Here is a 27,394-nt window from a genome sequence, read left to right on the forward strand (position 1 = left end):
GAAATTCCCCGACGAACTGTGTTGTCGCGATTTTTTGGCCTGTCAGCGAACCATGTAGCAAACGAGTCTATCTCATCGTGTTGGGCATCGGAACTCGAAGCTCCACCCTATCCTGACGAAGGGTTGAAAGGGGAAGTTTTACTTGGGTGAGCCATTTGCTTCGATTGTCAAAGAAAACTTAATCAAACTAGAATAAATTTGATGATCGGAATTAAGTCCATGCTCACCGCACCAATTGTTGAGTAATATTTTTCCTGTGTCTTATTAATATGAGTATTCGGGTATTTATACATGTTGTTACTGATACTATTACAGCTCATGATAGGACCCTCACTATTTTGTCTTGATTTTGTTGCCTCCAGTACTGACATTTTTTGTCCCTAATACTGACATTCTCTGTGAGCTCCAAGTTTGTTGGGCATGTGTCTATGGAGCACGCAGTTCTTTTTACTATTGGGACTAGCGTCCAAGGCAAGCTCTATACCTACTGGACATGTACCTGGGTGGCCTATGGAACATGTGGCATTTTCTGCAAGTTCCTTAGGTACATACGAGGTAAGATTGCAACCTTCCCTAGGTCCCCGCGAACTAGGTCTGTAACATTATCTTGCAAGCTGGTTCTATAAGTTGTACCTGCTATCTTGCCATATGAGCTTGCGCAAGGTTCCTGCAAGCTGGGTTTGTTGCCTTACTTTGCGATCCGGTTCGCATTGTTGTCTTTTCGTGGTCGGGTCATGGGTCGGAGACTTGGATCTTTTCTAGGGTTCGGGTCTCAGGTTATTAATGTATAACAATTTTAATCATTAATCTTATTATGCTTTGTAGTGTTTAATTCTTATTACAGTTGCTAGTAGACTCTTAGGTTCCATTTGTTTCACTGTAAAATGATTTATGGAAAATGTTTTATGCATTTTGCCGTGTTTGTTTCGCAGAAAACAACTTGGTCAATGAAAAATGATTTACAAGTCAACAGAAAATAAGTCTTTTTTCTTGTAAAATGACTTACCCTTTTGAAAAGCGTAAGTTATTTTTCAACAAATAACAAAATAACCATTTTATGGGTAATTTTATTTTATATAGAAATTAACTTAAATAAAGCTTAATATTATTATATTGATAATAAAATTATTTTTATTTTAAAATATCTAAAATTATTAATATATCAATATAAATTGTTATAATTTTAAATATTATTAAACATACATATTTAATTATTGAAATTTATTACAATTATAGATATATTAATAAATTTTTGTATTTTCAAAAAATAATAAATGTTTTGTAGTATAAAGGTTAAAATATGTCATAAGTCCATGTACTCTTTACAAATTTAGAATTTAGTCCTTATACTTTTATTTTAAGAATTTAGTTAGTCCCTATACTTTTATTTTCAAGAATTTAATCCTCTACTTTTCAAATTTAAAAATCAAGTCCAAATGTTAACATTGTTAATTTTTTGTCAATTTTGTTGATGACACATTTTAAATAAAAATACTCACTTAGTAGTTATATAACTAAAAATAATGTTGTAATGAACATTAATTTAACAAAATAATTTTAATATATGCAAAAACAATGTAAAATATAAATTTATATATATAAAATAAACTCAATTAAATAATGAAAAGATAATAAAATCTCAAATGTATGTTTATTTAATTTGAAATAGCTTTTATGAAATATTTTCAGGAAATATGCCAAACAACATAAAATATTTTACACAGGTTTATTCAAACATCAAAAATATTAGTTTTTCCAGAAAAGTAAGTTATTTTTTAGAAGTCATTTTTCGGAAGCCATTTTTAGTGAAATAAATGGAGCCTTAACTCAATTGACATTGGCATTGTTGCCAGTGCAGGGAGTTATGGGTTCGAGTGCGCTGAAGCGCATTATTCTCCTATTTAAGGGTTAGGAAGGGACTATAGATAGTTCTAGGTATTGTATTAAAATATATTACAATTTATAATCATTAAAATGTTTTTATAACTAATTAAAATTTTATTATTTTTAATTAAAATTTATTGGATATGAAAGTTAAAAGATATAAAAATAACTAATAAAGGGTAAAATTTGTTGTTTTATTTAAAATCCATTTATCCTTAAAGTAAATTTTGACTTTCAATATTTTCTAAAAATATCGATACATTTAAAATGCTACTTTTAAATCAAACCATATCGTGCGGTACTACCTTAGTAGAGAGCTTAAGGTAATATAAACGAACGGTCTTGATTCATTGATCTCTGACATCGCACGCAACGTAGAACCACACCGTAAAATTGCCCGTTACCCTTTCAGATTCAAACCATAAATTGGAGGGAAAAAGAAAAGAAGATATAAAATAAATTATTTTATTGATAAAGAAAGAGAGAAGAAAAAACTCATTCTTTATTGTTGTTCTCTTTTCGCCTAATTTCAAATACAGAATCTCGAAACCAGGCTCCGGTGAACCGTTGAAGAAGAAAAGCCAATGGCCGAAGCACTAAGCCCTAACCCTAGGCCAAGGATCCCTATGGCTGTTCGCATCCAATCCCCCACAAGTCCCTTCTTCTTAGGCTCTAATGACGACAAACTCGAGCGTGCGCAGGCTCGAGCCGCACGAGCCGCAGCCATCCGCCGTAAGCCCGTAACTCCCCTTGCTCAGCCGCCTACTGATCCCGATCCTTGCCTCGCTAAAGACCAGATTCTCGAGTTGTTCCAAAATTGCATCAAATTGGCCAGTGAAAATGTATCTAATTTCAGTTCTCTCTCTCTCTCTCACAAATTTTTTATAGGAAGATGACGGTTCTTTTTTTTTTTTTTTTTGAGACTTAAGTAAATACATTTTAAGTCTGTGCTTTCTTTTCTTTTTTTGAAATCAAGAAATTTGTAAGTGGTGGCGGTTGAATTGTTCCGATGTCGTTTTATGTGTACTTAATTTATTTTCCTCTCTTTTTTGGGTGCAGAAAATTAATCAAAAGAATACTTGGGAGCTGAATTTAATTGATCATCTTCGCGATATTATCAAGGTTGAAGGAGAAAATGATGTGGAGACGAACTTTCAAAAGGTTTGTTTATAGACGAACTATATTAGGTGGTTTAGACTAGAGTAAAGAATGTTGCATCGTTGTTGCTTATTTATTGGAGAAGGCATTTTCTTTTAGTTACGGATAATGTTATAGCAATCCTACCGAATTAAATTGATGCTAATACTGAAAGTCTGAAACAAGAAGTTTTTTGAGATATGTTGTTTTTTATCCATTTCCGATGCAAATGTTGAGCTGAAGCCTTTGGTTATTACTAGACTTGACAACACCTGTATCATATTAACATTGTATTTTGTCGTTTCTTAATTGTATTTACGCTATTTTATATTTATATGAATTTCGATACATTACTAATTTGTATAGATTTAGAGATATTTCTGTATTCATGTCCTGTCTAATATTGATGAGTCAGCTCATAATCGAGAAAGCCAAAATTGTTAGAAATGTTTGGACAAAAACTGTCGAACAAATCATGGATTGACTGATTGATAATGTTTGATAATGTTATCATCGTTTCTTCATGTTTAATGATTGAGTTACATTTAATTTTGTACAGGCCAGTTGTACTCTGGAAGCTGGTGTTAAGATTTACTCATTGAGGGTGGATTCGGTTCATTCAGAAGCATACAAGGTTCTGGGTGGGATAAACAGAGCAGGTCATGAAAATGAGCAAGGTTAGGTTTCTTTTAAGCTGATAGCTACCTTATTTCTCTCCGTCACTGTTTGTATGTCCGATGATATTTATCAATGTAAGCTCTTTATTGCATTTGCTTGTCATCAGATTAGCTTCTCGGTTTTCCAAACCTATTAAATAAAGGAATAAACCATGGTAAGGGCATAATGTTCTCTATTGCACAGCATGACATGCAAGAGGCTGTACAAAGCCATGCTATTGTTGAAGATTTTAGTGTTGTTGGAATTGTTGTTGATAAACTCTATATTCTATGGTTATAAACTATGTAGCAGATAGCAGATAGCAAATAAATAGACACAGTTAATCCACCTATGCTATCTAAGACATTCATTTACTTCAAGGTTTCTGATTTCCCTCTGTTTCATCTAGTTCAGGTCTGATTAGCCAAAAAAGGAAAATCTACTTTAAGTCTAACATAATGATGCAAAGTTCTATAATGATTACATAAGATTGGATTTGAACCAACCTCAACTGATGCAGACTAATCATTAAGTTTTTTCATGGAAAGTATGAATAGGTTATGGTCAGAATTTTCTCATCTTTTGACGTGCTCGGCTTTATCCTGCAAGATTTTAGCTAAATGTGATGTTATGTTGCAATGCCAGATTCTCTGACAGAGGATAACAATGCTGAAACCGCACAGAAAGTCAATGCAAAGAAAGAGACGGAGAAAAAGGTTTGTGGTCTTAGAATTTAAAGAATTTATAACTCAAAACTATACATTAAGGGTTGTCTATGTATGCAGATGTCACCTTTATCAACTTTGGAATCTTCTTTTGAGGCTCTTAATGTAAAGAAATTTGATGGTAATCACATATACCAACAATGTTGATTCCAGAATGAGTTACAAGCTTTGATTATAACACCATCTTTTTTGTTTTCAGTGGCCTTTGCAGTGGATCCTCTATATCATCAAACATCTGCACAATTTGATGAAGGTGGAGCCAAAGGTCTTTTGTTGAACAATCTTGGTGTTTATGCTGGATGTAGGGTTCTCTTTGATTCATTTGAAGTGCCAGGGAAGGAAATTCCTTGCTCACATCAATACGATGTATCTGAAACAATTGATCTATCTTTTGCTGAAGGTATGCTTTTGGTTTTCCTTGGTGTGTTTTGACATCTTTATTTGAGAAAAGTGGGTTTGTTATTACCATCATTCTTTGATCTATTTACAGAATACATTGAGCGTATGGTATCGAACATGCAAGCAAAAGATGAGATTTCACCGACTCTCAAGAACATAGTCAATCAATTTGATGAAGATAACAGAAGGCCACTGGATAACTTTTCCTGCAGTCAGAGATCAGAAGACCAAGCTGATACTACAAATAAAAATGAGTTTAGTGGTATTGCATTTGAGAGTTTTGAAACTGATGGTTTTGACCATGATGACCAGCCAAGCATTGTTGATGAGGAATTTAATGGAGTGGAGCCAACTTTTACGAGTTATCACAAGGTTAACATATTTCCTTCTCTTAATAGTTTGCATTGGTTAAGAATAGAATTGTGTGCTTATCATTCATAGATTGTTATTGAAATCCACAGGATACAGAGCAACTTTCTTTCAACAATCCTGATGCAGATGACAAATTTGAAGAGGTTGATGAATATTTGTTTTTGAGCTTGGGGTTTCCTTTGAAACAAAATGCTTGGGCCGGTCCTGATCATTGGAAATATCGAAAAACTAAAGGTACATGTCATGGAGCTAGTGGCAAGTGCTATATTTTATCAACATTTTTACCTTTCATAGTTCAATAACATAATTTTGAGCGTCGAATACCATAGGTTCCGAGGATGTCCCTAATGAAGAAAATACAGTAGCGTCAACAAAGAAAGCCAGAAATAAGAAACAAACTGAGCCCGATATTGATTTCACAAAAGCCTTGGATGATGAATTGCTAGACATATTTGCTCCTCCCAAAAATCTGAAATCATTACTGCTACCTTCTAACAGAGCACCTTGTAATACAAAGCTTCCTGAAGATTGCCACTATCAACCTGAGGATCTTGTGAAATTGTTTCTTTTACCCAATGTGATGGTAATGTTTGACCACAAGTTTGCTACTAAAATCTGACTTGTTCAATGTTCTTCTCATTATTTTACTTGGTTTTAATTAGAGACATTCTTTTGCAGTGCCTTGGTAGGAGGAGGCGAAGGAAGTTGTCAGGTAATTCTCTCATTGATACTTCTCAAATAGGTAGTGTTTTTCTTGAATGTTTATGAACAGCCAAGCAGTCTAGTAATGCATACTCAGAATTTTTTCCTTGCTTTTTCAAAATGTTCATGTTAATGGTTTCGTCTTGTTTTGTTTTTAATAGATTATTACATATTGCCTTGCGGCTTGCGGCCAGAAAAAAAAAAGGGATCTTGATGATAAAATGTAAAACATTTACTGATATGCTATGGTGTAGTTTTTATCTTCAAACCTTTCTTGATTTTCAGATGAATCAAGGGAACAGTCTGATGATTATGGTCCACAGCCATCCTGGGATGAACAAAGTGCATTTGGTGGTTTTGACAATGAAGTTGATCATAGCGATGTTGATGACTCCGGCATGCTTGTTTCTCAGCCTCGACAGGTTGTTCATTTAGCCTTTATTTATGGGTTTCTCCATGCTAGCCCTTGATGGTGCCTTCTAGAGTGAAACAAGTAGTTGTAGGGACTGTATTTTTTATTTTTAGTTATTACAACCTCAACTACTGCTTTGAGGGTTTAGATAATAGGCCCTGAATTATCTCATACATTAAATGTGTAGTTCATTGCTAGTTTTTTATGGTTCTCATTTTTCTTATCTCATTTTCAGGTTAGTAAGATTGAAGTTCAGTATGATAAGACCTCTAAACAAGTCGATGTTCAAGCTTTGAAAGAAACTCTTTGGGACCATATGCAACAAACTCCTGAAACATCATTTCAGGTATCAATTTTCTTTACCTTTTTGTAACATTCTTACTATCGTTATATTCCTTACATGCTAAGCAGTTAGAATCTCCCCGAATTGGCTTTGCCTGCACCTGTAGGCAGTTAAATTCATCTGTGTTCTTTGCACCATTGGCAGTGCAAACACTGAAATAACTGATAATGAAATGAGAACTTGTCTGATTCCTTAGAAATTTGATTTCTTTCACTGACTGTTACCTGCCATTGATGTTTTCGGATTCGATTGATTGTTGGTCATTAAATGAGAACTTGAGGCACTCTCCGCATTGTTATCGTGTTGGAATATAACTTTCGAGCCCTGAAGAATTCTAACTTTAAACATGTTTTCTTTTGTAAAGAGCCCTGAAGAAACATCATTCAAGCATCTCTTGGCAAACTTTCCTGCTGATTGCAAAGCTGCTGCAACAACCGAGGAAATCTCCCCTCATCTGTGTTTCATATGCTTGCTACATTTGGCCAACGAGCATGGACTGCGCATCCATGGTCGCCCCGACATGGATGATCTCGGTATACAAATTCCTCACTAAGGTAAGCACATTACTGAGTCGATTTTAAATCATCTCTCAAAACTATTACTGCTTGTAAAATAATATTTGTTTAAATCCAGTAGCTCAGCAACAACTGAGTTGCTGGGGCTTCTGAAAGTGTTGTAACCCTGATTTTGTTCATACTTCTACGTAGAGTTGCTTAAAATCTTTGATGCTCTGTACCTCACGATCCCAATATTCTTTCAAAACTATGTTGATTTTGCCACATAATGATTTATATCTAGCATTGATGGGAGGGTTTTGCCTATTGTTGGAACTTTAACTACATGAATTTTGATATAATTGCTATATAATGGTAAAAGTACCACAGAGGTCCCTCTCAACTCAATAAATGATCAAATTAGTCCCTGTATGTTAAAAGACTAATTTATTCCTTGATCTTATGTGTAGGGATTAATTAACCTATTTTTTGAATAGAGGAGACAAAATGCAATCTGGCTCCTCGCATGGGAACCTACATGGTACTTTACCCTATATAACTCGTGATTGTGATTATTGTATATTATGATTCTGCATTGGAATGTAGTGTTCAAGAAAATTTCCAATAGAACCATAAACAAGTTTTGTAGTTCAACTTTTCTTTTCTCCATAGGAAGAATCACAATAATTTTCAAGAGTCTTACAGGAGTGCCGAAAGAATTAAAAATGATCTTACAAGAGCAACAGCTCACTGAGAACACGAACAGGTTTGGGCTTTTTAATGGATGACGATGTTTGGCTCCGTAGAAAACAAGGGTAACTATACTTAAGACTACCTATAGGATTGACTCTGGAATTCTTGTTTGAAATTCTTTTACGAGGCAATGACGGGTCATTTGGACAGCTTGAATGTTACCTTACGAGTCTGTATGAGATTTGGCAACCCCTTCTCTCCACCCTTTTTGACGAGCTCGTGTTTCCCACATTGCTGTCAATTTCTTCTGAGCTACCAGTGCTGCTTCGGCTTTCTCCCTTGCTTCTTCACATGTTTCCATACCTGAATTGCACTTGTCTGCTTCCTTTTGGTACTGTGATGCTATCTTCTTAGCCTCAAGTAATGCCATGTCGGCCCGTCGCTGACTTTCCAAAGCTTCAGCTTCTCTTAGCTTCAGTTCCTCCATTAAAAGTTCTGCAGAGTTCTTCTCAGTATCCTCGGTCACTTCCGGGTCATGCTTTGCGCAATCTGTAGAATATTTAAATTCAACCTTCAATTCACTGACCATATAAAAGAATCTAAATGTACCAATATCACCTAGGATAAATCGTTTACTTTGTAGTTCACACATTTCTTTAATTAGCACAAGAAAACGGTAATCTCATAAAACATAGCAGCACCACGAATTGATCATATATAGGACAATGTTACTCTTGCATTCAATCATATCAATGGAAAAAAAATGCAAGTGGCAAGAAATTTGATATTCTTTTAAGTAAAGCTTTCAACTTAAAACTTATGAATTGAAAAACAAAACAGCTACGTGAGAGTTTGCCCTTGAAATGGGGTCCGATTAGGATGGAAATGAGATATTGGTGCTAATAAGTTATTCAAGTTCAACTTCAGAAAAAACTAAGAACTCAATTTGGTAATTATCAAGCTGAACTTGAGTTATCATCAATGAAATCAAATTTGAGCTAGTAATGCTTAGAACAAACAACTCACGAGTCTTATCAAGCTAAGAGCTTAATCGAGCTCAAATTTGGACTTTAGTACGAAAATTGATAATCAAACTTGATTATATCTCAAGCAGAGTGCTTGAGCTAAATGTTCAATCAAGTTCAAGCCGAATATCAAACTTTTAAGCTGCCAGTATTTGAGCTCGATTCGGCTTGATTACACCCCTAGGTCCAACTCAGTTTGACTTCAACCTAAGCCCTTGTGGCTATAGAAAGTGGAAACTAACCTGCAAAGGAAGCATTGCTCAGTCCTGCACAAATTAAAGACAGAAATCACAAAATTAGCATAGATTTGGACCAATAAAAAAAAAAGAAAATAAACAATATAATTGCAGAGCAAGTAACACGATGAATGCTAATACAAAAACAATAGTGTGTTAAGTTAAAAAGATCTTTCCTTTGATAAAATATTCTTTAAGAAAATTTGATTTCAGATCGACCAAACTATGTTGTTATACTACCATAGGTGTAAATTTCGAGCTTGGGAAATTGATGAAATCCAGGATAAATCAAATAAAAATTGAAAAGAAGAGAAAAAAATGGTTGAAGAAACGAGATCGAACCCAGATCTGGAGATATACCTTCAGGGAGTGTGAGAAGTGGCTGAGAAGAACAATCACAAAGACACGGGGGGCAAGTGTTGGAAGTACGGCTGACGGCAGCCAAGCCTTCCATGAGATGCCAGTATAGTGGTGGACCAACTATGTAGCCGAATAAACATAGACCTAGTAAACCTAACCCCACCTTCACCGCTGCCGCATGGTTCATTGCCATCTCTTTTCTGAGAAAGGGACTCTGGTTTTTTTGGGTTCAGTGCGAAATTGAAATGGAGATAGATTTTGGTTAGTTTTTTTTGTATAGATTCAGAGATCGATTTGAGGTTAAGAAAAAGGTAATCGAAAGTTGATTTGTTTTGGACTTTGATTACTAGTTATTATTCAACGATGTTTTGACAGTTGTTTTTGCATTAAAGAGAGTACGAAACTGTTGTGGCTTAAACGCGTAGGGTCATGGCTGGCATGGGCCGTGCACCGACAAGCCTGTCTTACGGTAAGTAAATACGGCCTTTACCTTGAACAATCGATCCCATTTACTCGAATTTCACCATAAAATTTATTTCATCCTTTAATTAATTTTACAGATAAAATTATTTTAATTTTTCATTAATTTTTCGTCTTTTTTAGTCTTTAAATTAATATTTTTTGTCAAAGTATTTTGAAATAAATGAAAAATTAACGTTTGTTAACTTTATTCACGTGATAGCGTATGTGTATATCATATAAACATTCTAAAATTATAGAATATTATTAAATAAATTTTACAACTTTTATGTTTTTAAATAATTTTAGTAATTTTAATATTTTATTTTAAAAATTAATTAACCATTTATGTGGCATACACATGGATGCCATGTCAACAAAATATAATAGATATTAACTTTTCCATCCATTTTAGGATGATTTGACAAACAACGCAAGTTCAACGATTAAAAAGATAAAGAAAAAAAGTTAAATGAAGAGATAAAATAATTTTTTAAGTTAAAGACTTAAATAAATCATTATTGCTAAAGCTATGTTGAATTTAAACCTAAGTATTGATACAAATGTGAAATTAATCGAATAAAAACTTGAACTAAAATTGAGTCAAAACTTGGACTATCCTTAACCTTGTTGATTAACAAATAAATGATAAGGATTTGATTTTTAGAATCAAGACTAAATTAATACAATGTATAAATATTAAGGGTTAAAGTTATTATTGTTTGTCAGCCGGAAGTTGTAACCATAAATTTAAATAGTTGAATGACTATTTTGTAACTTTTCATAGTTAGATGATTAAAAAGAAATTTACTAATAATTGAGTGACTACTAGTGTAATTTACCCTATTAATATCCAATAAAATTAGACTAAAATTTAAAACATTTTATTTGTAAGATCCAACTCGAAATTGGGCCGTTCCTAGAAACCCTAATACAACCCCAAGACTAGGAAAAAAAACTGTTTTGAAAAACGACACCGTTACGTTACGAACCGAATCTCCCGCACCACCGGTTCATTATACATCGGCTCACCATTGAAATGAAAAAAAATCGATGCCGATGAGATCAGACATTACACAACAAAACTGAGAGAACTAGAAGAAGATCGTTAAAAAAAAATGGCTATTGAAATCCCCAAAGATTTAATAACCCAACTCCAGATCTCACTTCGCAAGCAAGCCAACGTACCTTCATATGATCCGACCGACCCATCGCTTCCCGGTCTCCCTTTGTTTCACTCGACCAGCGATTCACCTCGCCGCCGTTGCATCCACTGCAAATCTCGTCTCCTCCGAGGCTCCGATTCCATCCTTTGTATTTTCTGCGGCAAACGCCCCACCGAGACACCGCCTCCGCCGATCAAATTCCAGTCTACTTCTGGGTACCGATGGTTCCTTCACTCACTTAACTTGGATGGATCTGTAAGTCACTGTTTTCTATTGATTTTTTTATTTGTTTATGTTATTTAATTGTAATAGAATGATGGGTTTTATTGTTTTAGTTGTTTTTTGGATTTTCTTTTATTGGGTGAAATTTGGGTATTGTAGGAAAATGTGGGGGAGCCTTTAGATGGGGATGGAAAGGATAAAGGAAGTGGAGAGGAGTTTGCCTTATCTGATATTTTGGGATTAGAAATAAAGTGGAATGATGTAGAGTTTAAGGGATTTGAATCTGGTTTGAGAAAGAGTAATACTTTGAATTTGGCTGGATTTGATGTTGAGGATGATTTTTTAGTTGAAAGAAAAGAGGGTTCTGCTTCAATTCCCTCGGAAGGGACGTCGGCGGTAAAGAAAGGGACCGGTTTTACTGGAAGTAATGTGCTTGAATCGCGTGGTGCTGTCTCCGGTTGGCAGGCTGAATTTCAGTCGGATGATCACGGTGCTATTAGCACCGTGTCGTTTGATCCTGTTGCAAGTTCTTCGAAAGATATTTCTTCCGATATTGATGATGCGGTTGTCGGGCAGGGTACGAATTTATTTGATGGAAAAGATAAACGCAATCAAACTTCATCGGAATCCAAAACGACTGACTGGTTTCAAGGTGATTTGAAGAGTAATTTCACTTCGGGTGATCAAGCTCAAAGCAGCATCAGCAATACCCTTGGTGAAAGAACTATTAATGACGATGATGATTGGAATGATTTTACGGGTTCCACTAATGCACAAGGTTCTTCGGACCAGGATGCCGATGGTTTGAAGTCAATGAATGAAAAAGGTGGTGATTCTTTTTCTGGATTGGAGGCTGGCTCTGAATCTACTATTTTTGAAACTCACCATGAGGTATCCAAATCTTTTGATCATTTTGCAGGTTCTTCTGCCGATCTTTCTACTCACATGGATAGTGTCTTTGGAACAGGAGACTCGTTTCAGGGAAAACCAGTAGATAACACAACTTCATCCCACAGTAGTAATTGGTTTCAGGATGATCTATGGAGTAATTCCACCTCAAAGACGGTTCATCATACTGAGCAATTCAACAAGAATGTGGGTAATAAGGATGGTGAGATATTAGCAAATATAAATAGTGTAACCAATGATGAAGATTTGTTTGGAGCTTGGAATGATTTTAAAAGTTCGAGCATCCTTAATTCTTCAATAAGTTCTTCGAAAGAACATGGCATCCATACTAGTTCTACTGAAGAAAAGAATAGTGACCCCTTTTCGGGATGGGACACTGACTTCCAATCTGCTAATTCTAAAAATAATCGTGTGGGACCCATAGCATCTGATCCTTTTGTAGGTTCCTCACTCGGTCTTTCTGATCACATTGATACGGTTTTTGCATCTGGAAATGATTTATTTGACATGAAAGCAAAAGATAGCTCCAACGCGTCTAATGCAAACAGCTGGTTTCAGGATGATCTATGGAGTAATTCGAGCTCAAAGTTAATTCATCAAGCTGAAAACTTGGGTGCAACTGGTGATATCATGGATTCCGGAAAAGCTAATAGTGTTCATAATTCTTCCTCCATCGATGTTAACTGGTTTCCAGATGATCAATTGCTAACAGGCAACAAGAAGGCACCTGATGAAAAATCGATTGAGGAAACAGACAATTTGTTCAGTGATTGGTCTGATTTCAAAAGCTCAACTACTAAGCAAGATCCTCTCAGTGATTCTTCAAAACAAGCCGTTACTATTGATGATAATAACAACAACTTGTCTGCCTGGAATGATTTTACTAGCTCAACTGATGCAAAAGACCCTTCGAGTAATTCTTCAAAACAAACTGATTTGTTTTCAGGGGCATTCAGTAATCAGAATTGCTCAACCGACATCGATATCATCTGGCCTGAAGCTCCTATTTCAGCCAGGTACGTATGTTTGCTTTGTCAGTTTCCTTCCTACAGAACTGAATATTTAAAGTATCCTACTAAACTGTTTTGTGTCATTACCCTAAACTGAACATTCTATTTCATTGTGGTAATTACAAATGATTAGTTTTTGCTCAATTATTTTATGGTTATTTGGAATATTTGAGGGAATATATTGGGAAGAACAAACAATGCAAAACAGGTAGAACTCTAGAGAGTAACTAGAATGATTATTTTCTCAAAGCCAAATTAGAAATAGATTCTGAGTATCTTGCTAAATGCTGATCTAACTTCTTAAAAAAAAAAAAAGGCTTTTAACTCACGATTTAACTCTTGAACTATATTCCTTTTCTTGTACTTGAACTTTCATTTGTCTCATTTTATCCCAAAAATTATTTGCATCCAATAAGAATGTGTCACTTGTCAAGTTCTTATTGGCAACCTTTTAATTTTTAGGGGTAAATTGAGACGAAAGTTCTAGTTTCAAGTACCAAAGTTGGACAAAAAAAGTTTAGATATCAAGGTGAGAGAACGTGTATAATTTAGAGGCCAAATCCAATAATAAAAATTATGGATGTTGAAAATGGTTAAGAGGACATGTTTTGTTAGTTTTATATGGTGACTGGACTCTTATTTTTTCTAGGGATAAATATCAAATTTATACATGAACTATGGTTCAATGTGTAATTTGATACATGAATTTTGATTTTGGTGCAATTATATACATGAAATTTTGATCTCGATTCAATTGTACACATTTAAAAAATGAATACATTCATTTATTTTCATGCAGGATTAATATAATTGTTTGTGAATGTAATATATCAACATAAAATGGTTCTAATTCAATAATATTATTTGTGATTTGTGAAAATTAAATCAAATTAAAATTTCATGTATAAAATTGCACAAAATCAAAGTTCATGTATGACAATGCACTTTGGTTTAAAGTTCATGTACAGTTTTTATATTTATCCCTTTTTTTTCTAAGGTACGGGGTGACGACTCCACGAATATGGGAAGATTTGAAAATCTGAGGAGATTTCTCATATTTGCTTTCACATGTTTCAGGATGGCTGATGAAGATTTCTCCAATGCAACAACAGGAGGTTCAAAAGCTGAAGAAATAGAGGTATTGATGTCACAAATGCATGATCTATCATTTATGTTAGAAACCAATCTTTCAGTACCTACTAAAGTAGATGAATGTAGCTAACTTTCTAAATGATTGGCAGCCATTTTTTTGCCCCTCTCTCAAGTTTTATTATTATATTATTGGATCTTGGTTGTTTGCCTTGTATTGTAGCATTGATTGGTCTACTTATCTGTATTATTTCTTGTATCCTGTGGTGGTCGTTGTTGCCTTTTGTTCAATCTGTTCTTCCTTGATTATTTAGTTGAATGTGTGGTGAAACAATTATTGAATTTTAAAATGTCTTTTTCTTCTTTTAGGATCTTGTTAAATTGCTTTTTCAGGTAAATGTTTAATTATTTGTTGGATGTAAAATGCTTTTAATTAATGATGGATTTGAAATTTTACATCCAAATTGCTTAAAACATGAATTGTTTAAAAATTTAAAGTTTATAAAACTAATTTAGTTTAGCAAATATTGTTTTGGGTCTTTCAATTTCTTTTCTAGACTTTTTTGGTTCAGTTAAAAGTGATAGAAGTGTCATAGCAAATTGGTCAATTAGACCATGTTAGTTTAAATGGCAATTTGGTTCTATCTATTAATTTTTTTCATTTGTAGTGTTAAAAAGCGTACTATGTGTCTATTATGTTGACGTACAAGGACTAGTTTTAATAATAGAAATGGATTGAATTTTAATAGAAAGATTGATTTATTTTTGATTTAACGGATAATTTGTTCAGTTTTAATAGAGGAAAAAAATGCAATTCGATTCTTACTCTTAATATAGGGGCCTTCATAGTACTTTTATTACTAAAAGTTGGATTAATGATCATATGAGTACAAATATCCATAAGCATATTAAAATGATATAACAAATATTAGATCATGGCGTTCATATTCATAATGTGGGTGAAAAACGAAATTATGTAATAAATATATATTTATTAAAAATAATATAAAAATAAATGAGATTTTGATTGAAATGGTAGAGGAATTGAGTTTAAATTTTAGTATATGTATTCATTTTTCCTTTTATATAAATATATAAAATAAAAATAAAAATACCTTTAAAGTAATATAATTTAATTTGTAAAGCAATAGTATTTTAACTATTAATTAATTAAGTATTTTAACTATTAATGTGTAATTGATTCATGACATTAATTTAATTAACACTTAACATATGGCAAGATATGTTTTCTTTTAACTACGTAGTATCTTTTAAACGCATTGATATTATATCTATAATATAATATATTATGTGAATTTTATTTTAAATTTATTCTTATTTGAGTTTAGATATATTTAAATTTTCATTTTGTACTTAATATTATAATTGTACCATTAATCCAAAAAAAAAAGTCAAATGTAAAAACTTGAAAACCAGGGGTAGATTTAAGAGAGATTGGCAAGGCGATCTCCTCTAAAATGAAAAACTTTTATTTAGGCTCTTTATAATTTATAAAATTTAAATTAATAATGATAAAATTACACTTTAGTCCCCTGAAAATGATAAAAATTTGACTTAATCTTCTAAAGATTATAAAGATATAGAGTATTAAAATAATAAAATTATATTTTATTATCATAAAATATATAATTTAATTCTAATCCCGTTTTCAACATGCATGATATAAATGGACCATTTACCGGCTTTATATTAATTACGTATAATTTAACTACAACTTTTCACATGGTTTTAAATTAATATTTTTTCAAGGTTTTTATTTTGATCTTTTAAAGTTACAGACTTACAGTTATAAGTACAATATAAAATCCCATTCGCATATGGTGGAATTGAGTTCCACTCAGCCCAATTAATTATTGGGCAATCTTATTTCACATTTCCTAAGTTTTTTTTCTTTATTACTACACATTTTATATGGTTAGTGAATTAAATATTAATTTTTATATTTTAAATGAAATATATTCTTTATTATTATATTTTAGAAAAATAAAAATGAATAATTTTAGTTACAAAAGACATCATAAATTTGAATTAAAAACAGATTGTATATATTTAAATTAAAATGCCAATTGATTGAAAGCTTGGTTTAAACCAATAATAAATAAAATAGAATAAACAGGTGACATGAAGTTAAATAGTCACATGTTTTTCTTAAATAAAAACCAAAATTGTTGGTTGTTGAATGTTGAATGTGAACCCAAATATGATGCGCCAATTTTCTGCATCTAATATATACACTTATCATTAAAAATGGGATAAACTATATTAAATTTTATTTAAAATTACATTTCAGTTATCTAATTTTAAAACATTACATAATAGTCATTAACGTTTTAAATTGTTACATTTTTATCACTTGGTTGTTAACTTCTGTTTAAAAAGTAACATTGCATCTTAAATGAAAGGGTTAATGGTCAATTTAATCTTGAATTATAGTTTAAAAATCATTTTGATATTTTCAAAATTTTCTTAAGAATAATTGTAAAATTGTTTTAAAAAAATGTAAGGATAAATAAAAATCAATTGCAACAAGAACAAACAAAGATTTTTGTAGCTAACTTTTCCACATCTAATCTCATAAAAATCACAATCTTCAAACTTTCATACAAAGAAAAACATTAAAACCTATTCACTTTGATCATACTTGTTTTTAATTTACTTTATGGTTTTATACTCTCTTCATTTTCATCTTTCTTTGCCAACGTCAACTCCGTTCTTCCAAGGCCATTAAAAATAATATATATGTTTTATTTATAGCTAAAAGTAAAATCTTGACTTGAAATTTGAGAGAAGAAAAGGTGCGTTTAGAGCAGAAGAATAACACTTTGTATTATAAATTTAAAAATTCAAATTCTAAAACTAGAAGTTACTCAAAATCGCACTCAATTTAGTATTGAAGTTATAGAAAAGAAATAATGGTTTTAGAAAAGTTGGGCACTTTGTATTATAAATTAAAAATATATATCAAATTTCAAAAATTGAAACTTATCAAACAACCCAATCAGTATAATAGAACATTTTGGCATTCTCTCTTGCCCTCTTCTTTCTTAATTTTTTCTCTTTTTTTATAATTATTGTTAAGAAAATTTAAAACCATAAAATAATTTTTTAACTATAACTCAGGGACCAAATTAACTATTAACCCATTGACTTAAGATGCAATGTTACCTTTTAATGAAACTTATAAACTAAGTGATGAATTGTAACAATTTGGTAACGTTAGTGACTATTATATAACTTTTGAAAGTTGGAACCGAAATGTAATTTTAAACAAAATTTAGAGATAATTAGTATATTTTACCCTATAATTTTTATCCCGAACTAGGTCAATTTTGGTATTTACATTTTCAAAGTCATAATTCAATTCAAACATGTGAATTGTTGGGGTTGAGTTAGGTTGTTTTCAGTTTTTGAATTTTATGAACTTAGTTCTCAATTTTTCACATTAATTTTAGAGTGTGGGATTTTTAATTTTATTTTGAAAAAATAAGTTTTTTGATGATTTTAAATATTATTCGGTAAATTTTAAATATATTTTTTAAATTTCAAGTAAATAAAAACAATCAATATGTATATTTGGAAAAATAAATTTTATATAGTATTTTAAATTATTTCACTAATTCTAAATATAAAATGTTAATTTTACATAATAAAAATTTTCAAAATAATTATAAATTAATTCAGAATAAAATTTAATTGGGTTTGATTAACCATGAGTTTTTTACATGCGAAAAAAACCCATCCACGTGTTTCTCGATTTTATTCTCTCAACCTTCGAAATTAGATTCCAACTTGTGCACTCGAATCAAAAATTTTAATTTCGGGTATAAAAGCTCATTTAGAACTCTAAAAAAAATAGTATCTTTGCCCCCCTAATTATTTAACATGAAAAGTTGCTTTTGTTATTTAAAAAATATAATGCAAAATTTCACTTTAAAAAACTAAAATCATGTGGAAATTTGGTGGTATCCGAGTCAAAGGAGCAGGTAAGGCCCGGCTCCTTAAAATAGAGAATTTTTTGTTTACGCTCTTTATAATTTATAAAATTTTAAATTAATAATAATAAAATTTCACTTTGATCCTCCAAAATAATAAAAATTTAATTTAATCATTTAAAAATTATAAATGCATAATTTATTTTTACTATCGTAAAAATATATAATTTAATTTCAACCCAAAAAAATTATTTTGTATTTTATTAAGAAAACAATTAGCCATAGCTGATGCTATACTATACCTAACACTTGTGTTTTTTACTATAAATTGAATCCACTTTTAATACAACATTCTATTCTAATCGGTTTGTTGTGAGACTGAAATGGATTTTAATTGTCAACCACCAATGAGTTCCCAACTTAGATTCTGTTCCCATTTTCATATACTTCTTTTGACTCCAATTGGAAAAGCTGAAGAAATTAAATAAAAATAGAAGCATACCAAGAAATTTTAGGACTTTTTTTTAACATAAACCCTAAACTTTAAACCTTAAATCCTAAACTTTTATTTCGAAAAAAAATCTTACCTCTAAACTCGAAATGTAATATTATCGCTAGACCCAAGAGCGAATTTAGATTTCTTTTAGGGAGTCGAAATTGAATTACAAAATTTTGAGATATCAAATATATATTTTATCATGTATTAAATTATGGTTTTGTAATTTTTTAAAAGATTGAATAAAATTTCTTTTTTCATTATGGGGGTCAAAGCATAATTTTTCCCTATATTGATTTATAATTTGATCATTTTGAGGTCAAGGCTCCTACCCGCCTCTCTTGTATCCACCTCCAACTAAACCCTAAATTCTAAACTCAAAACTTGAGAAAACATTATAATTATAATTAATGTGTCGTGTTGTCAAGCCCAATGCATCAAATATTATTCTTTAACTTATTTTGTGATGTAAACATTTAATTTGATTCAATTCTCAAAAGTACTGTTATATATATAATTATATTTGTCTAATATAAAAATAAATTAATATATTTATTTCTTTGAATGTATATGATTGAATCAAAATTAAAATTTTATATGTACAATTACACTGAATTAAGTATCAAATTATAAGTCTAAGAATATATATATATAATTAAATAACCAAGTAATTAATGTTATAGTCATAAAATGACACAATAATATATTACAATTCATGTTCACATTAAGAGAAAGAAATTAGAGAACATTAATTTCTATAATTTGGTCTAATCAAATGAATCACGTTTTATTTTTTTCAAAATTGATATTTTTTCCACACCATTTCACTTTACACTCTTCCTTCTGAACTTTTTATTAGTTTTCCTCTTTAAGTCTTCTTATAAACATCATTTGCCTTTTAGACCAAGTTTTCCTTTTTCGACATTTTTTTATTCATTCGAGAGAACTATTTAAAGTGTCATTTGTCAAAAATCGGTAGGTTCTTGAATACATTTGGTACAGTTGAATAAAAAAATTGAAAACCGGCTTAGATAGAGTTGTTTAGACGGTTAATGGATTGTAAGCTTAAAAATTATGGTTTTCCGAAATTAAAGTTTATTTTTTATTTAATATATAATAAATTTTAATTTTATGACAAAAGTAAATACTCTATATTTAAAATAGTGAAAACAATTTAAAAGTTCTTGAAGAATTATTGTTTAGAAATATTCATGAAAAAGGCTATGAGAGTTTGTAAAATAATATTCAAAAACCTTGAAACAAAGTTCATTTTGTCAAAATAAGTCTAAAATTCTAAAAAAAATAATAATAATATAGAAAAATCGAGAATCGAATTGAGTTGAACCAAACTGATACTAACGTCTGGTATTGTCTTTGGTGGGAGTTTTATTTCTCGACTCTGTTGATAGCATAAGTGCTTGAAGAAACTACAAGTTCAACAGAGTGGAAACAACTTATTAGATGCCTAAAGAAGTGGATAGTACATGCACACATGTTACCCACTACAGAAATCTCAACATATGCTTTTTAACGAGATTTGAACACGGCACCTAGCCCCAAATGATAATATATCAATAGACAAAATCCTTACCAAAGATAATACCATTTGATGAAGAGGTTTATTAACACTTTTTTTTTTCTTTAAAAAGAGCAATGAGAAAAATAAGTAGAAATGAGGAAGCAAAGTAAAAAGAAATGGTGGGTGGAGAGAAGAGACCAAAAGGAAGAGACTGTCTCTCTTTTTGACTTAAAGCTTCAAATAATGCGGCCGAAATTCCTTACATTTCACTAACTCTTTGTATTTTTGTTCTTTGTTTTAACTTATAATGGAATGCAACCAATATGCTTATTGTTCACGTCTTCTACATTATTTAAATTTGGATAATTAAGTTTTTTTTATAATATATTTCAATAATTGGTATACACACTTCAAAAACATTTTAACAATACTGTATTAATCGGGCACTTAATTTAGATGTTAAATATGGTTCAAATTATACGCATGCATGCATATGAATCTTATTTAAAAATAATAATAAGTAAAATCTAAGACGAAGCTAAAATAATTGTTTGAAGAGGCTAGAGATGAATCATAAACTTTGAATAATCTTATTTTAAAAAGGCGGGGGCACAAGGCTATGGGCCTATTGCCTACCCTCTTATATAATGTGCTCACACATATTTGCAATTTAGTCTATGGATTTTAAACATGCTCCATGTCATATTTGAAAAATCTAATGAAATAATACTAATATTTTAAGGTTAAAGTACTTTAAAGATTCATGTATTATAGGATTTGTATCAATTAGTCACTCTATTGTTAAATAGATTAATTTAGTCTCTATATTGTTGAGAATAGTCAAATAAGTTCAAATTGTAACAGAGTTAACTTTTAATGTATAAAAATATCTTAAAAAGTATTATTTTTCAATTGAAGTTCAATTCAAACGAAAGGTTTCATTTACAAAACCATAAAAACTTTAAAATATTAACTCTTTTAAACAATAAAATATATTTTTCTAACACTAGTAAATGTTAAATCTATTCTAATTTAACCTGATTTGGTTCTTTTTAATAGTATAAGAATTAAATTGATCTATTTAATAATAAAAGGGACTAATTTGATACAATCTTTATAATACAAGGATCTTTTAGCGACTTGCACCAATATTTTAATACAGTGGTCAAGCAAGTGAATGTAAGGGATTGGTCCAAAAAAGAAGCCTGCAGAGTCAACTCGTTTAGCCTCGGTCCAGCCCCATGACGACCAATCCTACGTGGAGTACTAATTAAGTCAAAAAATAGGATTTTAGCGTATGAAATGGGGCAATCCATTCACCCAGCACCTTTGAGTTGACTAGGATTACATTTTTGTCCACTCTTCTTGTTTGCCATCTGTCCCCTTTGATTAGATTTGTTTGATATTATTTTTATAAGTTTATTTAAATCAAACTATATGAATGTATCCATATGTAATAAATTATAAATGTTTTAAAAGGAAATAATTATCACTAAAATTATTCAAAATTCTATTTTGTTATATATATGCTTATACATTGAAAATTTTTAATTTAAAAGTAATTTTAAATATTATTATATGGAGTTTTTAAAATCATTTTTTATCATTTTCAAGTGTTTTTATTGTTTATTGTTTATTTCCTTTATTTCATGTATTATTTAGGTTCACCGTTGGTATAGATATAGATATATATATATAATATCGATTATTTAAATACTAGTATTTAATATATTGTAATTAAAATTCTTTTAATTTCATAAATAGAATTTAAAAATCACATGTGTTTTATTTATTTATTTTTAGAGTTAAATTTTTTATTGATAATGTATTAAATAATTATTTTTATTTAAACAAAATTTTAATCTCTAATTAATATTTTATAATATAAATATACAATTTTGCTTTAAAAGATAATCAAAATTAAAGATGCAAGAGGAAAGGATACTTTTTTTAAACCTGGTAAATTAAATCAAACGATAATTAAAAATGTGATCATGTGATGTTCTAAATTTCAGCCAAAGTCTCGCATCATCACATTTTAACCAAATCTAAATTTAATGACTAAATTGAGAAAATGTAATAAAAATTAAAAGTTAAGATGAAAAATTACCAAATTAAATCAAACAATAATTAAAAATATGATAATGTGATATTCTAAATTTCAACCAAAGTGATGCATGATCGCATTTTAACTAAATCTAAATTTAATGACTAAATTGAGAAAATGTAATAAAAAATTAAAATTTAAGATGAAAAATTACCAAATTCAAGAATAAGTGTTACTTTATCATGATTTTTTTAACATTAAATAGTTTTTATTTATCATATTCCATTTTAGTGCAAACAACACAAGTTTTAAAATTTTGAAAGTAATAAGAAGAAATCAAAGGACCAAATCAAATCAACAATGTAATTATTTTCTCAAAATTTCCAAACATCATACAACTTTTAAAAGGTTAAAATATGTGATAAGTTTGTGTACTTTTTATAAATTTGAAATTTAGTCTATATACTTTTGTTTTTATGAACTTAGTCCCTTTATTTTTCAAGTTTTAGAATTTAAGTCTAATTGTTAACACTGTAAAAATTGTTTTGTTAAATTTAAGTTCATTACAACGTCAATTTTTTGATACATTATTATCAAGTAAGTATCCTTTTTTTTGTTAATTTTGAAAGGTCACACCAAAATTTAACAATGTTAATAATTTGACTTGAATTTTGAATTTTGAAAAGTAGAGATATAATTCCTAAAACTAAAAATAAAAGGACTAAATTTTGTATTTTTGTGAAAAAGTATAATAGCTGGGCATATTTTAAAAAATAATAATACTAAAAAAAAAAAAAAACAATAACTAGTGTTAAATGCTTTACTAAATACTTCGCACTTTCTTCTAAAGGTCTTAACGCCCTTTTAATTGCCGAGTCCTCTGCAGTCTGCACCGTTCAAACACTCTCTTCTTCATCTCTTTCTTTGTTTCTTTCTTCTTCATCAATGGCGAAAACCAGTGGACTCTCCAATTTTGATTTTGACCCAAACTATTTCTTAATTCACAACCCACCTGTCCTCAATTCTTTCCCCGAATACACTCCCAAAGACACCAACAAAAACAACAACAACAACAACAACAAAACAATGTTTTCTGGTACTACAACAACGCCGGCAAACATGTCTCTGCCATCTACCGTCGATCGGTTCCCCGTTAAATTCGACTGTTTTTCCGATCAAACTCGCCCTTCTTTTTTACCCTCAGATGATGATAAACGAAGGGTCGTCGGTGAACTGGATTTTTTCGCTGAAAAAAACGATAAACTCGTCGATGTTGCTGATTCCATGCACACTTCCGATGCCGGACTTGAGCTTAACGTCAACGTGAGTTAATTACCCATCATTGATATCTCTTTTAAATTTGTACTTCAATGGATTGAATTGATGAATCTTTTGTGTGCGTGTTTTTTTATATTCAGATTGGTCTAAATCTGTTAACTGCAAATACCAGTACCGATCAGTCCACTATGGAAGATAAAAAAGCTAATAATGAGGTGAAAAAAAAAACTGAGTCTTCTTCTTTTTTTTTTAAGTGAATTTGATAATATTATATAATACTGTGCCATTGTTTTTTTTAAAGGTAGCTGTTTTACGAGCTAAGCTGGTACAAATGAACGCTGAGAATGAAAGATTAAAGGAGATGTTGATTCAGGCAACTGAGAACTATAATACAATGAAGATTCATTTGTGTTCATTGATGATGAAAAATGGTGGAAAAGCTAAAGAAGAAGATGAAGAAAATAAGAAACGAAATGGTGGAATAATAGTGCCTAGACAGTTTATAGATCTTGGTTTAGCTGTCGCCGCCGATGCCAATGAGTCGTCTCCGTCGTCTCCGGAAGGCAAGAGCCAGCGTGAAGATAGCTCCGGTGGTGATAACAAGGGTCCGGGATTCGATGTTGATCAAAGTGAGGCCGCCATGAGAAAAGCACGAGTTTCCGTTCGAGCTAGATCAGAGGCTCCGATGGTATATATGTTGCGATTAATATTGGATTGTTGGTGTTTTGTTCGTGTTTGATTTTAATTCGGGTTAATTATTTTGGTTGTCGGAAAGATTACGGATGGATGTCAATGGAGGAAGTACGGACAGAAAATGGCGAAGGGAAATCCGTGTCCACGAGCATATTATCGATGTACTATGGCTACCGGTTGTCCCGTTAGAAAACAGGTACTATTGGAAACCGAAAATCGAAAATGCATGCGTCCGTGACCGTCATTTAAATAGTCGATTAATGTTAATGTTATAGGTACAGAGATGTGCCGAAGATCGAACAATTCTTATCACCACATACGAAGGCAATCACAACCACCCTTTGCCTCCATCGGCGATGTCGATGGCATCGACGACGTCATCAGCAGCACGAATGTTGGTATCGGGTTCAACGTCTAGTCCCGACGGACTGATGAACTCGAATCTCCTCACCACAACTCTCCTGCCTTGCTCTTCCACCATGGCTACTATATCGGCTTCAACTCCATTCCCCAGCGTTACCTTGGATTTAACACAGTCCTCGTTTTCGAGCCCTCCGCCGCCTTACAACGTTGCCAATTCTGTAGCGGTTACCGCCGCATTGGTGCCTCAAGTTTTCGGCCAGGCACTTGACAATCAGTCCAAATTCTCCCGTATACAAATGTCTAAAGCTTTGGATCGGCTGCAACAGGGTGAACAAAATTCAATTGCTGACACTGTAAATGCGGCCACGGCAGCCATTGCGACGGACCCGAGCTTCGCCGCTGCTCTAGCCGCAGCTATTACATCTATTATTGAGAGTTCTGAATCTCACCCCAATAATGGCCATAATAGCAATGGCAATGTCACTAACACTAGCAATGCAATGTAGGACAACAATGAAACACAGTTTTGTTGCAATTTTTTGTCAAACGAAGAAATGTTTACGAGGGTAGTGTAGTAATATTGTTTCCTCAAATGACTTATTTGGTCCAAAAAGTATGTCAATGCAAAGTGAAGAAAATAATATAAAATGGAAGGGAAAATTATTTAATTTCATTCAATTATTTATTTGTATCGATTAGTTGATATATTATTGTTACAATAATACGAAGGACTTCACGCGTTAATGCAAGTGATATCTTACACTTTAAGGATATGGAATAATTGTAATTGGGATAGAAATAAAGATATAAATCTTAGATTGATTATATTGTAATAGTTAAGGATTTGGTAATTTAATGGTTTAAATTCAAGTTTTAGCAGTATAATTAGGTTTTTTATATTACTCTCGTCGTGATATCTATTTTAGCTTAGATTTAAATATATTTCGATTTTCATTCATTGTGTTTTATATTGAATTTATTTTAATTTTATTATTCATGAAAACTAGTCAATCCAAGATTCGAATCCATTACTTCTAGCAATATCGTTCTCGATATTATAAATAAATATTGAAGAAGTTTGGTGCAACGACGGGAAATTGTAGAAAAACAGTCAAGAAATCCGTCTCCAAATGTTCAAATAATGATGGTTTGTCCATTACTTGTTATGATGGATTTCACTTTTGATTATCATTATATTAGTGTTAATCATAATGTTATAAAAAGTAATTAAAAAATAAATCTCCATATTTGGGTGTGTTCAAATTCAATGAATGTAAATAACTTGGAAACACAAGTAAAACAATTTCATCCTCTCATCAACAATTAAAAATAATTAATCACAACTATTTTGATTGATATAATAAATTTAGTTTTTGATGTTTACATATTTCGATTTGGTCCTGATTAACAAATTTAACATGTAACGTTTACATATTTTGTCAATTTAGTTTTGATTCAACAAGTTTAATCTACAACATTTAGGGCACGTTTGGTTCGCTGTATTGGAATAGATCGCGTAATAGCAAATCAATTGTTTGGTTGAATGTAATGGAATAGAGGCGTAATAGTAATCTTGTGTTTGGTTGAATGGAATGGAGGTGTAATAGCATAATGGAAAAAACTAAAATGACTAGAATACCCTTAGCATAAATTTGTTTAGGTAAATGATTATTGTTATTGTTATTAAATTTTAATAAGATTATTAATATAAATAATAAATAATTTAATCATATTTTAACATAATTATTATTAAATATAATTTAATAAAATATATAATTTAATAAAATTCTTAATATTAAATATTCTTATATGAATTTAATAAAATCATAATATATAATACTATAAAATATAATTTAAAATAATTATTATTAAATATAATTTAATAAAATATATAATTTAATAAAATTCTTAATATTAAATATTCTTAAATGAATACTTTTAAATAATCATATTTCTCTGTTATTTTCCTTGTATACTTTTAAATAATCATACTTTTAAATAAAATTCTTAATATTAAATATATAATTTTCCTTGTATACTTTTAAATAATCATATTTCTCTGTTATTTTATATTTGGTCGATTTCTTGTCCCATGATCATCTATTTCATGAAATGGTATAATCTATAGAGGATAGTTGCTTCTTCTCATTTCCTTTCGTTTGTTGATAGTTACTTAAAAAGGTGCGGAGATTTATTGTATGCTTATGAACTTCTCTAGAACTTCATCTTGCATCTTTGAGTCGCTTAGAGCTAGAGCAATGTGTGATATTGATTATATCTCCGGCATTGGAATTACAAGTAATTTTAGTACATTGTTACAAATGCCTTAAATGGAAGCCATTCTTGAAATGATGAGTAAAATGTGGTTAGTACAACAATTATAAATGAAAATTTGGATTTGCATTTCTTCTTTAACAAATGACCATGCATCTTATGTGAATTTCTCGGTGACCCACAACATAGAAAGCCATACATTATTGTTTACAAGAGAGCTTGAAATATTATTAAAAAGTTGGAAATAGGTCAACAATTCAAGAGATTAAGAATGTTCAAAACAATGATTAACAACACGCATTTAATAAATAAACATATCATGGTTAATCCCTTCAAAGAATTAGGGATCACTTCCGAACCTGTTTTCCCTAGCAACATATGCAAACTCACAAGCTCCGGACAACAAGGGATGGAGATGTTTACCGTTAGCATACTACACGCGTGATTGCAAATTTATGAACATTCAACTACAACAGT

At 30.9% G+C, this 27,394-nt stretch overlaps 4 protein-coding genes across 5 annotated transcripts; 3 read left to right on the forward strand and 1 right to left on the reverse strand.

Moving 5' to 3' along the window:
- The first annotated feature begins 2,366 nt into the window (after window positions 1-2,366).
- Window positions 2,367-7,827, forward strand: LOC105789710 (condensin complex subunit 2). The gene is made up of 14 exons (XM_012617084.2): window positions 2,367-2,726; window positions 2,944-3,045; window positions 3,581-3,698; window positions 4,324-4,394; window positions 4,464-4,524; window positions 4,603-4,803; window positions 4,894-5,174; window positions 5,264-5,408; window positions 5,504-5,757; window positions 5,853-5,886; window positions 6,162-6,298; window positions 6,524-6,634; window positions 6,996-7,185; window positions 7,596-7,827. The coding sequence occupies exons 1-13, from the start codon at window positions 2,469-2,471 to the stop codon at window positions 7,182-7,184; spliced, it is 1,962 nt and encodes a 653-aa protein (XP_012472538.1). The 5' UTR covers window positions 2,367-2,468; the 3' UTR covers window position 7,185; window positions 7,596-7,827.
- Window positions 7,767-9,798, reverse strand: LOC105789725 (hypothetical protein). The gene is made up of 3 exons (XM_012617093.2): window positions 9,440-9,798; window positions 9,086-9,109; window positions 7,767-8,367 (listed from the first exon to the last, which is right to left on the reverse strand). Exons 1-3 carry the CDS (start codon window positions 9,630-9,632, stop codon window positions 8,042-8,044), a joined length of 543 nt encoding a protein of 180 aa, XP_012472547.1. The 5' UTR covers window positions 9,633-9,798; the 3' UTR covers window positions 7,767-8,041.
- Window positions 9,799-10,906: 1,108 nt separating this feature from the next.
- LOC105789706 (uncharacterized) lies at window positions 10,907-14,662 on the forward strand. Of its 2 annotated transcripts, XM_012617072.2 has the most exons (4): window positions 10,911-11,319; window positions 11,446-12,112; window positions 12,206-13,211; window positions 14,283-14,662. In XM_012617072.2, the coding sequence occupies exons 1-4, from the start codon at window positions 11,017-11,019 to the stop codon at window positions 14,425-14,427; spliced, it is 2,121 nt and encodes a 706-aa protein (XP_012472526.1). In that variant the 5' UTR covers window positions 10,911-11,016; the 3' UTR covers window positions 14,428-14,662. The 2 variants fall into 2 exon arrangements, with proteins under 2 accessions (XP_052489583.1, XP_012472526.1); XM_052633623.1 differs by having other exon boundaries at window positions 10,907-11,319; window positions 11,446-13,211.
- An 8,490-nt stretch (window positions 14,663-23,152) lies between these two features.
- On the forward strand, window positions 23,153-25,321 carry LOC105789699 (probable WRKY transcription factor 31). The gene is made up of 5 exons (XM_012617065.2): window positions 23,153-23,632; window positions 23,728-23,802; window positions 23,889-24,275; window positions 24,363-24,476; window positions 24,556-25,321. Exons 1-5 carry the CDS (start codon window positions 23,255-23,257, stop codon window positions 25,147-25,149), a joined length of 1,548 nt encoding a protein of 515 aa, XP_012472519.1. The 5' UTR covers window positions 23,153-23,254; the 3' UTR covers window positions 25,150-25,321.
- The last annotated feature ends 2,073 nt before the right edge of the window (window positions 25,322-27,394 follow it).

The sequence above is a fragment of the Gossypium raimondii genome, chromosome 7, assembly GCF_025698545.1.
Source record: "Gossypium raimondii isolate GPD5lz chromosome 7, ASM2569854v1, whole genome shotgun sequence".
NCBI lineage: Eukaryota > Viridiplantae > Streptophyta > Magnoliopsida > Malvales > Malvaceae > Gossypium > Gossypium raimondii.

Coding starts and splice junctions, on each gene's coding strand:
- LOC105789706 (XM_052633623.1), top strand. CDS start 11,017: ATGGCTATTGAAATCCCCAAAGATTTAATAACCCAACTCCAGATCTCA. Junction 11,320..11,445: donor CACTTAACTTGGATGGATCT/GTAAGTCACTGT, acceptor TGGGTATTGTAG/GAAAATGTGGGGGAGCCTTT. Junction 13,212..14,282: donor GAAGCTCCTATTTCAGCCAG/GTACGTATGTTT, acceptor CACATGTTTCAG/GATGGCTGATGAAGATTTCT.
- LOC105789725 (XM_012617093.2), bottom strand. CDS start 9,632: ATGGCAATGAACCATGCGGCAGCGGTGAAGGTGGGGTTAGGTTTACTA. Junction 9,110..9,439: donor ACTTCTCACACTCCCTGAAG/GTATATCTCCAG, acceptor TAATTTGTGCAG/GACTGAGCAATGCTTCCTTT. Junction 8,368..9,085: donor GAGCAATGCTTCCTTTGCAG/GTTAGTTTCCAC, acceptor AATATTCTACAG/ATTGCGCAAAGCATGACCCG.
- LOC105789699 (XM_012617065.2), top strand. CDS start 23,255: ATGGCGAAAACCAGTGGACTCTCCAATTTTGATTTTGACCCAAACTAT. Junction 23,803..23,888: donor ATAAAAAAGCTAATAATGAG/GTGAAAAAAAAA, acceptor TTTTTTTTAAAG/GTAGCTGTTTTACGAGCTAA. Junction 24,477..24,555: donor GTTGTCCCGTTAGAAAACAG/GTACTATTGGAA, acceptor TTAATGTTATAG/GTACAGAGATGTGCCGAAGA.
- LOC105789710 (XM_012617084.2), top strand. CDS start 2,469: ATGGCCGAAGCACTAAGCCCTAACCCTAGGCCAAGGATCCCTATGGCT. Junction 4,395..4,463: donor AGAAAGAGACGGAGAAAAAG/GTTTGTGGTCTT, acceptor CTATGTATGCAG/ATGTCACCTTTATCAACTTT. Junction 4,525..4,602: donor TAATGTAAAGAAATTTGATG/GTAATCACATAT, acceptor TTTTGTTTTCAG/TGGCCTTTGCAGTGGATCCT.